At 40.7% G+C, this 12606-nt stretch overlaps 1 protein-coding gene across 2 annotated transcripts; it reads right to left on the bottom strand.

The window, feature by feature from the left end:
• Window positions 1–1690: 1690 nt before the first annotated feature.
• ldlrad2 (low density lipoprotein receptor class A domain containing 2) lies at window positions 1691–9541 on the bottom strand. 2 transcript variants are annotated; one of them, XM_028406756.1, is made up of 5 exons: window positions 9322–9541; window positions 5938–6423; window positions 4922–5071; window positions 4687–4824; window positions 1691–2581 (listed from the first exon to the last, which is right to left on the bottom strand). In XM_028406756.1, the coding sequence occupies exons 1-5, from the start codon at window positions 9419–9421 to the stop codon at window positions 2280–2282; spliced, it is 1176 nt and encodes a 391-aa protein (XP_028262557.1). In that variant the 5' UTR covers window positions 9422–9541; the 3' UTR covers window positions 1691–2279. The 2 variants fall into 2 exon arrangements, with proteins under 2 accessions (XP_028262557.1, XP_028262556.1); XM_028406755.1 differs by having other exon boundaries at window positions 4687–4827.
• Window positions 9542–12606: the final 3065 nt, after the last annotated feature.

Here is a 12606-nt window from a genome sequence, read left to right on the forward strand (position 1 = left end):
CCCACCACCCAAGATAGGAACTCTTTGTACCAGCCACTTTACCAAAGGAACTCTGTGCACCAGCCACTTTACCCTGTGCATTCTCTTGCACCTTAGTCATGTCATACCAGTCTCATATAAGCTGCTATAACTTAAACTATTCCTGGACTGTTTACATTATGCCAACTGCACTGACTTGCACCATTACATCTTTTGCACTCTCATACCAGTCTCAATAAGCTGTTATAAGTTAAACCATTCCTGTTTATATTATGCCAACTGCACTGTCTTGCACTATACATCTTTTGCACTCTTACTGCTTTGTGCCTTCATTATGTGCCTTGTATTTTGTGTGTGCCTCATTGTAGGTACATTTTTTTACACTTTATATTTATCTTTAGTTTTTAGTTACATGTTATATGTTGCGGAGTGAAGAGTAACGCAATTTCGATTCTCTGTATGTCCAGCACATATAGCAGATTTGACAATAAAGCTGACTTTGACTTTGACTTTTGACAAAAAAACTTCACTTCACTATTAGCACAACATGTCTTCCTGTCTGTGACTCCTGAAAGCCCCTATAACGTCTCTGACAGGAGGTAGGAGGGCTCACATTTGAGTGTCACATTTAAATTTAATGTGGTGGTGTACATAGGGCAAAGCAAAAAAAAAAAAGATCACTGTTGCAGTATTTATGAACCTAATTGTATGTGACATGGTTAGCATGGTTAGCAGCCTTGGGTTAGCCTTTTTAAATATCAGGCTTAAACAAAAGAAAGAAAAGAGAAAGAAAGAAAAGGGGTAAATGATTGTATTTAACACAATTTAAATTACTCAAAGCACTTTACATTAATCACACACATTCACACTACTAGTGCAACTACTTGGAGCACTTGGCGTTAAGTATGTTGATGAAGATTCTCAGTCATCCAGGTCATCATACGTAGAGAAGATTGAAGCAAGGCGTCTGGACTTGTAGAGTTTTCTAGAAGACGTTTCGCTGCTCATCCAAGCAGCTTCATCAGTTCTAACTGTTTGGTGGGGAAACATGGTTTATATGTGGTTACAGACCTCAGTGGGTGGGTCTGGGTAAAACTTAAAAAAACTTACAAACAATAGCACTAAATGTTTCCATACTTACCTGTGATGTTCTGGCTGACTGGGCCAGGTGTGTCTAACGACTGGCTAACGACTATGAAACTGCCGGAGGGGGACTGGTTGACAGCCCTTTGTTCTTACTGTGAGTATGTGCAAACTTCCTGGGAATGGATGGAATCACTGCATTGTATGTGGTAGAAAGATGATGTCTGAGGCCACCACCTCTGTTAAGGGAAGGTTTTTCCAGCTTAACATAGATGGCTTCCTTGACTCCTCTTTCATACCACCTTTCCTCCCTGTCCCTTGGCGTTAAGTATTTTGCAAAAGGACACCTTGTGGTCTACACAACATGCAGGAGGAAGCAGGTCTGATTCTGATGAACATTTTTGGTTTGTATGAGCTTTACTGTCATATTTACAACGTATTTACAGTGGTGGAACAAAGGCATGCATTGTCAACAGCCTGGCAAAGTGTATGAATAATGCAACAATTATTCATTTTATGTGTTGCTACATACTTTTAGCATCACACTTTAGTTTTCACCGATTGGCAATGACACACTGTTGTGACAAACAATGACCTTCACCTCACCTGAGTTAATGCAGGTGAGAGAAAGCATAAAAAAAACATGTCAATAGTCTAAAATGCATAGTTACTGCACACAGAGTGTCATTAGAACTCACATGTTGCCATACACTATGGCATGACATGATGATGCAACCAAACGGTTTTAAATAATTCATGCTTCATGCTTAAAAATTTCATTTTAATTTTTCAGGCAGAGTTTTTGCCGTCTGCCATCCATAGTTGGTTTTTAAAGAAACGACAGTAGACTGGGAGAAGAGTGGAAAGAGTGAAGGAATTTCTCCAGTGGAGAACAGCTGCTGTCACCATAGGGGGGGGGGGGTACTTTCACTGCATGACCAATTTGTTACTTCGAAGACAAAGTAAAAATCAAGTACATGACTAATAACTGGACACACTAGCAACCTACTACTGATCATTCTCAAACAGAGTTCATACTTTCATACAATCTATAGTCACACTGTACCCTGCTTTACCTTCTCACAACACAAACATCATCACATTTAATGCACGCAAACCACAGTGTATGTGTGACACTGCTCATAATCTGCATCAGTCCAACCTTTACTGGCCACAGCTTAGCTTCATGACACACACGTCTGTACAGTCCTCCCGCATTACACAGCTGCCATGGTAACATTCTCCTCAGCGCTGTTGGCAGTGGCCGATGCTCCCGTCAGCACCCCATTCACCGGTGTGTGTGGGGCAACTTTTGCCAGCCGGTGTTCCTTGCTGTTGGTGCAGCTGCGGGCGCAGAACTGGCAGGAGGCGCAGGCTGAGTTGCAGCAGGGCAAGAAGCGACAGATGCTGATGTGCCACAAAAACCAGCCGGGAGACCAGCAGCACCAGCAGAGCACCACGCCGCCCACCACACCCAGGATGATGTAGAGGACCAACAGGGACAAAGAGGCAGGAGAGTCTGCAGGTTGTAGAATTAGAATTTATATTCAAGTCATACAGTGCATAGCTTGTGATCATTTGTTGTAAATTTGGTTCTTATTATTTGTTTTAACTGGAAGTTATTAACCTGAAATCTTGGGCTTGCACAGAATTAAAGACTGCTGGGGCTTGCCACTTGGCCCACAGACTGAAGTTAAAGAACAGGTGACACAATAAAAAAAAAAAAAAAAGCACGCATACATGGAAAATATGTCATGTTATGGTGATAATTTTATCATGATTATCCTTATCTTGACTAACCCTTAGCTATCATCTAAGGCACATATGTCAAAGTCAAGGCCCGCGGGCCGAATCCGGCCCGTGAATGAATTATCTATGGCCCCCGGGATGATATTTGATTAGTATTAGAACCGGCCCACAGGCCGTAGCCACCCGCTGGTGTTTTTTACATTTCCCACAATGCAACGGTAACCCACGAACTCACTACAGCGCAGCAAGTGGACTTCGGCTTCATCATTCATTAGCAGTCAGAGCAGATGTCAACTTTCAGCTACCTCCTCCCCAAAAAATGGCTAAACGGAAGGTGGATGCTGAGAACAGGGGGTTTCAAGCTCGGTGGGAGGCAGAGTACATGTTCACTGAGGTAAATGGCAAACCTGTGTGTCTTCTGTGTGGAGAAAGTTTGGCTGTAATGAAAGAATACAATTTAGGAAGGCACCATGAAACGTCTAAGAAACACACAGACAAAGACAAGAATATGGACACAGAACAAAGGCTACAGAATGTACAGGACATGTGATTTTTCTTTGAAGGCAGTTTGTTCTTGTCTGTGTGCCTGCTGAAAAATGTTTTCCCGATTATTCATTTAATCATTAAATAATACACTGTGTTAGGTCTTGGTTCAATAGGCTACGTGCAATCATTTCAATATGTTTTATTAAACATTGAATCAGTCCGGCCCTCGGCTTATAGCCAATTGACATCCCTGATCTAAGGCTTAGATGATAGCTAAGGGTTAGTCAAAACTGCTCTAGCTGTGGCTTTAGCAGCTTCCAATTTGTGTTTAACTTCACCTTTCTACTTTTCAGAACAGATACAATAACATACAAAACATCAGCTTAAAAGGTAACTACATAAAATAAGTAAGTACAACTGGTTAACCTGCCTAGCATTGCCTTGAGTCAGTCTGACCGGATTGTACAGTATACAATGATGGGTCCTATAGGGACAAAGCAGAGGGTGGAAGCAAAACCATAAAAAAACACCATAGTCTTGCTGGGACACAAACAGGCATGTACATGATTACATGAATTTGAGGTCTAGTGTGACCTTTGTGTGCAGTGTTGAGCCAATTAGGACAGGACTGTGTCATCACCTTACATGTAAAATACAGCTGTTGACATTTAATGAAAAGAGCAGTGGCTTCATACTGAAGTATGAACCTGTAGCATTCCCTTCTGTTGAACAGTATCAGAATCATCAATAACAAATCGAATAAGCTTGGAATCTATCATAGAATCACCATAGACATACACACAATGAGTGTGGTCAGATCCAAGCCATACATAACTACTTCTTCAAGCACACTGATTGGTCAGTTTGACACAGATAGAGCACTAAACAGTAATTACAGTACAACAAATAAACCATACATACATATATGCATGGAGACCACCAACTGTTAAAACCTGAAAATTCCTTGTAAGCACACCGGAGTGCTTTGTGATGCATCCAAGCTCATAAAACAGCTGGTAATTTGCACAGCAGGCGAATGTGAGCCCCCTTTCATCGACTCCACAGTCACAACAGCAGAATAGCTATTTTCTTAGGCCTGACTTGGCTGGGTCTTAAAAGTAATCAGAAGCTGTCAGGCTGACCCAGACAGTCTCTGTTTGCACCACTGACAGTGGAATAGAGACGGATCACTCAAAAGGCCGCTCTACGCCGTGAGAATCCATCACCATTTATTGGTTTACGAGTCTTTTGGCGAAATTAACAGCTCAATGGTGACCACCATTAGTTCTATGTCCCGTCATCAGGCCTCTTTGCATCCAAATGGGCACAAGCATAAAACAGTCAGTCATTCTGGCCTAAAAAGGGAGTCTTCCTGTGTTGCTCACTCACCTGATATTGACTCATGACTTGGAGAGCTCTCTGGCAGACCACAGTTCCTATGTGTTGGAATGGGTACTGTGGGTGGATTCACGATCGATGGAGGTGGGGTCGCTATTGGTGGTGGTGGTTCAGGAGGTAAAAGCTGACCTGCTGATGAAGCACAGATCATGATTATGACATTATGAAATTACATAGTGTGGTTTATAATCTGGGAAGGCCAGTATCTGACAATTACATCACTGACCTTTGCAACCAGTTGTGAGGTTTTCCTCCAGGTCACTCCCATCCCCACAGTTGTCAATACCTTTGTCATCACACACTAGACTGAGCGGTATACACTTTCCATTCCTACAAGTGAAGTAGGGCTCACTGCTGCACTCTGTTTGGTTGAAACCTGAAGTGGAAGATGACAATAAAGGAGATCTATTTAGCTGCCCCTGTCATTGCAGTGACTTAGCTGACTAAGGTCTAGCTAAATCTGGTCCTCTCTAGGATTAAAAAATTAAGCAAGTGTGGAAGTGCCAAAAACTGCAGTTCATCAAGCGGCCAGTAGAGGCTGGCTCCAAAAGTGAGTCAATCCCCATGTATTTTTATGTGAAAAAATCCAACTTTACTACAGAAATGACATGTTTACCGCCTGATAAAAAAGCTGATTTGATCAAGTTTTCACACAAGTCATGCAAGTAGACAAAGAGAACCCAAGCAAACAAGTTAAAAAGACATGACAGGCAAACAAACCATGATACTACCACCACCATGCTTCACAGTTCGGATAAAGTTCTTACATTGGAATACAGTTTTCAATTTGAAAAGAGGCTGCTTTGCAGCCTTCAAATTATTTATTGATTGGAAAGATTATTGAAAACTGCTACTAAGAATTAAAAACGAATCAAATCTGCTAATAAAATTTGCTAAAAAAAGAATAGAAGCTCTACAAGCTGTTGGCATTTAACTTGCATGCTCTAGAAGCATTTTTTATTGTATTCAATGACTGCAGAAAGCCCACAGGTCAGCCCAAATATTTAGTGAATTTTTGTTAAGTGCTGTTCAACAGTGAGTCAATCATGATGGCTTCCTAGTTGTGCTGGAGAATGTAGAATTTATTTTTGAGTTTAAGCTAAAGCTAAAATTTTAAATAAAATCATTTTCAGCTTAGATTTGGTTATTTAGCCTGCCTCAGAAATAATACAAAATATGACACAAAGACATGTCATTGTTTTAAACAATGACTGAATTTCTCCTTTAACCTTAACTACTCACCTAATCTAAAGGAGGTGAAGTCCCCCACAAAGTCTACCCTGGGTTGAGTACCCCGTGTTACCAGCCTCAGAGTCAGGTGGTTCCCTGTGGACAGCACTGGCCTCGGCGGACTCTTCCCACAAAGCGGAGGTCCAAGAGGAGGCGAACTTCTATCACGACCATCGTAGAACTGAACATATGAGCCAGCATGACAGGGGTCTGCCGAGCTTTCACCAGAGGTGGGCTCCAGTCTGGGGTTTAGAGGGATGGAACCACGAGGTGACTCTGGGAAGAAAGGGGCAGGGCTCAGAGGGGCCACTCGAAGCAGGCTGTAAACCAGGAAGAAGCGGAAGTAGAACTGGACCTTGTCTTTAGGAGAGCTGGCCTGCATGGTGAGGTGACAATCAGTCCCCATGGTCACAAAATAGTACTTCTTGGATTCTTGGTGTGAGTTGATGATCATGCCGTCACCCCGAATCGTCTGACCACAGAAGTCCACAACGTTCACTGTCAGGAAAACACACAGGACGATAAAAACAATATACATAAAATGACAAGTCAATGTTTGGACAAGCTGAGAATGATGTGTTTTGTTAGAGGTTAAACATCTAACAACATTGCTAATATAAAGTGAATAAATCTCTGCGAAGACATCGCTGCATATGATTATGCAAAAACTGCAGTCATGGGACAAAATTGCAATATTGTGAAAGCTTTCTGCTTTCCATTTGTCACCCTAACCATGTCATATATCTGTAGTTGCTAATCAAACTGTAAACAGTGACATGTTAAAGTTTTAGTATCAGCAAATATATACAGTGGATTTTAGTGGACATGTATTTTAAAATAAGAGCCTGATTAACTATTAAATCCTTGAAAGATATTAATTAAAGAACAGTCTATTTCTTTGGATGATCTTACAAGACACTTAAATAGTGCAGAAGCAACATCAGGCCACATATGAAGCTAGAAGGTAGAAGCTTTTAGCCGATCAAAAACACAGGGGGTGATAGTTTGAAAAGCAGCTCATCCAGAGGTAGGACCAGGACAGATGGTTGGGCAGATCTGGCTTCGGCAGCCCCCACCCGGTCACCCACTTCCCCCTGCCTCTGGGCTGCAGGCCAAATAATGAGAAAATTTATGACCACCCCTGGAGTTTATTAGCTCCGTTTCCCTGGGAGACAACTAGATCCTCCTGCACTGACCTCCAGGAATGTCCCAAAGCCCAGGAGCCCCTGTTGGTGGGAAACAGCTCATCCCCTCCACACTGTGCAAGTAAATACGAAAACCTCAAGCTGTCCAAAAACACGGGGGACCAGAGGACGCCAAGTCCTCTGTAAAGATTTTTACAGGCTGAAAATTCAACTCTTTTTAAACACAATCACTGTAAATGGAGTCCGTTTGAATGAGCAAATCCAGAGGGCGGGCGAGGGTCACAGTCCTGACTGACACACTGTAGTGAGACGTGTCTCTGAGACAGCATTGTGTGGAAAAGGGCAGCGGCCTCACTGTCCATCCATGTCTTATCCTAACAGGGGTGATGCAGTGCAGGCTGCCATGACACCACTTCAGCCCTGCTTTATGCCAAACTAAGTACAGTACATAAACACAAACCAGGCATTCAAACAACACCGATTCTGCTATTTTTAATCTTTCAGTAATAATTTTTAACCTGTCTCTAAATTTGCCTTTGTAAGTTTTAGATAACAATAGTGTCAACACAGCTTTTAGCTTACTGAAAAGGTGCATAATGTCCACTGCTGAATGTCACAAAATCAGCTCCATCACAACTCCTAAACTGAAATTATATTATTCAATCTGAAAAAACCTCAAACACACTAAAAATGTTGCTCAATCCTGTTTCTAATTTTGCAGAGCTAATATATGATAAGAAGTTGTCAGAAGTGACACCCTTTGTGCTCTTCTGCTGCTGTAGTCCATCGGCTCTAAGTTGAAGAAAAGTGAGGCAACTGGACTTCTCTGCTCCTCTACAGACCCACCCACTGAGGTCCTCCACCACATATAAACCATGTTTCCCCACCAAACACTTAGAACTGATGAAGCTGAAGGAGGAGCAGAGAAACGTCTTCAAGAAAACTCTAAATGTCCAGACGCTTTGCTTCTATTGTCTCTACGAATATGACCTGGATGACTGAGACTCATCATCAAGGCTTCAAGGTAATGGTGCATTCACACATGTTCTTCTGCAGACTTTGGTGGGACTTTGTAGTTCCTGTTGTCTTTCCATCAGCACCAGTCAGTCTACTAGGACTATTTTCCTCTCATCTTTGGCATCAACAGTGCAGTGCTGCTCACTGGATAGTTACTCTTTTTCAGACCGTTCTTTGTAAACTCTAGAGACGGCTGTGTATGGAAATCCCTGAAACACTCAGACCAACAACCACGGCATGTTCAAAGTCACTTCAACCGCCTTTCTTCCCCACTCTGACGCTGACTTTGAACTTGAATTAAAACTGCTTATCTTCACCATGTTGACATGCAAAAATGCATGTGAGACGTGCCATCTGATTAGAATAGATTCTGTATTAACAAGCAGCTAATTAAGTCAATACAGCAACAAAACAAAAACAAGACATTGCACAATGTACAACTAGAGTAGCATAAAATAAAAAATAACTTAACACAAAAACAAGGTAAAAAAACGACTTGCTACCTTTCAAGTATGAACATTTTAAGTCATTACTTTTTCTCTATTCTTTTAATGTGTCTGAAGCTTATTGTTTATGATTTTGTTCATTCATTTTAAGCATCATCCACAACAATACTGACACTGTGTTTATAATAGAATAGAAATACTTGTGTTTTCATTATAACTTCACATATTTTGCTCTAAGTTATTTTTTGTGATTTTAAAAGTTGGCCATTTATTACAGGAAGTGTTAAAAAATCCACAACCCTCCTGACCCACTATGTATTTAGTCTATATTATTTTAGCAAGTACTCTGAATCACTCAATAAAATTTTATTTTTTCCATATATAATGAGCAGAAGTACATACATATTTTATTCTAATTGCTTTTTATGTAGTTTATTCTTCTTTTTGTAACACTTTAGTGCTAGCAAGTGCTTTATAAATAAAATTCAATATTATTATATTTATTATTATTATTATTATTATTATTATATTGTAAAGGTTAGAACTTTTTGTTTTTTTGTCACATTATACCTGACATCACTCTTAATAAACGTTTAGTCAAATTACACACACAATACTGTGAGTTATCACTTCCATATTACTATTATTATGATTAAAATACAGCTGCCTGCAGCAGTGTTTTCACAGTGCGCGTTACGCACACGGCTGCGCCCCATTCACTGCGCTCCAGAGCTCATCTCCCTGCCAGTGTTTCCACTGTGAAGTTATAAAAGTGGGTAAAGTCTTACCGGTTTCGATGGCAGCACTGCGGACAGTCATGAGGCAAAAGAGGAGGAGCAGCGCTGTGACCGCACGCTGCCTGCAGCTCTCCACCTCCACCTCCATCATCTAGACTGGGAGCGCTCCAGCAGAGAGTCCGGTGGGTCAGCTCACAGAGGAGACATCAGAGTCCCTCTGACCTCACATGTGTCCACCAGAGAGGAGAAGACGAGCTGCAAGGCGGGAGGATTCTACCCACTGTGTGGTTCCATCAGAGGCAGTCTCTGGCTTTTTATTCCAGCTGGACCTCCCTCTAGGTCCCCCCCGAGTTCACGTGTACTCTCATCTCCATGACAACGTCTAACCAATCACCCCTTGCACACACGCGCGCAAACGCTCTCTCGCTTGCACACACACACACACACACACACACACACACACACACACACACACTTTATGTAAACTTTGTGAAGTTAGTTTTAGGGTAGAACATGACGGATGGAAACCCAAAAAAAAAACAATAAAGATATCTTTCTAATATCATGTCCCCCAAAACTGAATCAAACTGAGTCAACAAAACGTAATTATTTTATATTTTTGATTTAATAAAAACGAGGGATGTAAAATTAATAATATAATAGAATAGAATGTAATTATGCATCAAAATTAAGATATAAAGAAAGACAGAAAAGAAAATTGTTCTGGTTTAATGCAAAAACAAACAAACAAACAAAAACAGTGAAAGAGAAACAGACTTCCACTGTGCAGAAATCACCAGCAGTTTGTTCTCACTCTATTGAAAATGTTTCCGTCCTCCTGCCCATCCTCTGACTGACCTCCCGACCTCACTGAGAATGTCTGTGACATTGAATTGTCTTCTTCATGTCACTTGGGTGGTTGCACAGTTCACGTCCAGTTCATGCAGCCTGCAGTCTCTTTGGTTGCTGCTGGTGTGGAAATAATAAGTGCTTCTTGGCATGTGCAGGTGGGATAAATAGCCGAGCTGCTGCTTGGAGCTTCGTTTCACAGATCCCAGCTCTGCTGGGCTACGACTCCCTCTTGTGGCTATCATAAGGATGCCGACATGGATCTGACCCAGAGAGAGAGAGAGAAATCTTATTCTCTGAACCGTTCGTTCCAAAGGGGGCGAGGGGGGAGACCAGTCCAGAATGTAGTACCGTAATTCATAATTTTTGTAATCGTCATGTTTTCTCTATATAGCTTGAAAGAATTTGTGTAATTCCAGGGAGCAGCAGCAGAGCAACTTTTATTCTCTTTATTCTCTTTTATTTCCTTTCCTAACACAAAGATGCTATATAACTGAATTACACTATCTTGTAAAGGAAAGTTTTGAAGAATGATTTAAAAGCAGATACTAAAGTTGACATGAACATGTCTGATAGAGTTGATAAAGTCTGGCAGCCAAATTTTGATTTAGCTGAAGATGGGAGATGGTCTTTAGATTGAACCCCGAATAAAAGGATTTATGCTGTAGCCATGGTGAGATGAAGATGTGCATACCTTTTTCAAGGTCTACCTAAGATGGATGTTTGATTTTAGTAAGTATGATTTTCTGGATCTTGGAGATATGAAAAAGGGTGATCGGTCATGCTTTTTCACACATGGATTGGCCACCTCAGAGTCCAGACCTTAACCCTTATTGAGAGTCTTTAGGATGTGCTGGAGAAGACCATGTGCGGTGGTCCGACTACCATAATCAATACAAGATCTTGGTAAAAAATTAAATCTTGTGCCATTGCAGAAGCTTATTGAAACAATGCCACAGTGAATGCATGCCGTAATCAAACCTAAAGGCAGCCCAACGATATATTATAGTGTCTGTAGTGTCTTTGTTTGTTTTGGCTATACTTTTTTTTTTGGCCAGGCATTGTACAACCTCGAAATTTGCTCTGTCTGAGTACATGAACTCACCAAAGAATGAAAGAGTTTCAAATTTTTTTAATCTTACAAAGGGTCAGAGGATTCAAGGATACAGGTCAGTTAAAACAAATCATTTCCCACAGCATTACACAATATTACACATGATTAGTGCTGGTTTAGAAGAGGCAAACTACATGTCTAGTGTTGGTGGCATCATCAAACAGGCTCTGACCTGCAGTCTGAAATGGGATGTTGCTGCTATATTAAAAAACAAAAAAATAAACAAAAAAAACAGCAAAAAAAAAGAAAAAGCCAAACAATTCAATGCATAGTGCTGCAAGACTTTTCTCAAAAGGTAAAATCCACCCTGAGTACACGCCTGCAGGCTAATCCCACATATATAACTAGCTGGTGTTCATTGGTAATACTTCTGATCTGCTCACACAAATCAACAGCAACAACTGATTGCCCCAAAGTATTGTTGGTTAAGGCAGGTAAAGAGATGACAGCTTCTATAATAGTCTTCTAAAACACATGTAGTTACAGTGTCTGTGTTCATTTTGTAAGGATTGTTGAAAAGGCTTTCTGAGAAATTAAATAATTGTTGGTGTAAACAAGGCAGGTTAGTGGGAATGTTAGTACACTAACATCAAATAGCAGGTGGCTGTTCAATCAAATCCAGCTTCATTATTTCACCAACAATGCCTCCATTCTATCATCCAGTATATACAACAATATATACTGTCAATTAAGCAGTGCACAATAGCAGAAGTCCCAGTCAGTGTCTGCACAGATCCTAAAACAAATTCACATTTAAGAGTGGGGACTAAACACTTCTGAAATAAAACTTAGCTTGTGGGTGAAAATAGTAGACACTGCTTAAATTGATCAATTTACACTTCATTTAGACAGCAGCAGAATTTATTAGAAGACCGGATGATGAAGAAAAGGCTGCGTGTTTAATAAAAAAAGTAATAGGAAGAGACTGTAAAATATCTAAATTTTACATTTAAAAATTAAAGTCTTTGCATAAAAGATCCTGTAATTATTTTCTAAAGGGTTCATACTACCTCACCTTACAGCCAATTTCTACATTCACCCTCTTGAACTAGTGAAGTGAACAACTGCTAGCCAATTACCTGCTGATTTGACAGAAACTAACATCTCCTTTTTTCCTGTGGTAAGTAGCTACTACTGCTAATATGAGCTAATCACTACAATTCTGAATGATATTCCCACAGTTTAAAGGCATTAGCAGGCTTACGCTAGTCATTAAAAGCTAAAGAGGTTAATTCTCTGGATAACAGAGAGAGAACTGGCTAAATGTGGTAGTGAGACAGGCAGAGAGAAGCATGTTGCAGTCAGGTTTTTAAAGTAATTGTTTTGCTTTAGATTCCAATACTTTGCTTCCCAGAGACTGAATATGTAGCTAT

This window comes from Parambassis ranga, chromosome 5, assembly GCF_900634625.1.
Source record: "Parambassis ranga chromosome 5, fParRan2.1, whole genome shotgun sequence".
In the NCBI taxonomy this organism is placed as follows: Eukaryota; Metazoa; Chordata; class Actinopteri; family Ambassidae; genus Parambassis; species Parambassis ranga.

Bases quoted from the DNA above. Each gene is read 5' to 3' on its own strand.
- ldlrad2 (XM_028406755.1), bottom strand. From the start codon at position 9,421: ATGATGGAGGTGGAGGTGGAGAGCTGCAGGCAGCGTGCGGTCACAGCG. The intron at 4,828-4,921 runs GTCAGTGATGTA...GTGCTTCATCAG, and splicing joins CCTCACAACTGGTTGCAAAG to CAGGTCAGCTTTTACCTCCT. The intron at 2,582-4,686 runs GTGAGTGAGCAA...TACAACCTGCAG, and splicing joins AAGTCATGAGTCAATATCAG to ACTCTCCTGCCTCTTTGTCC.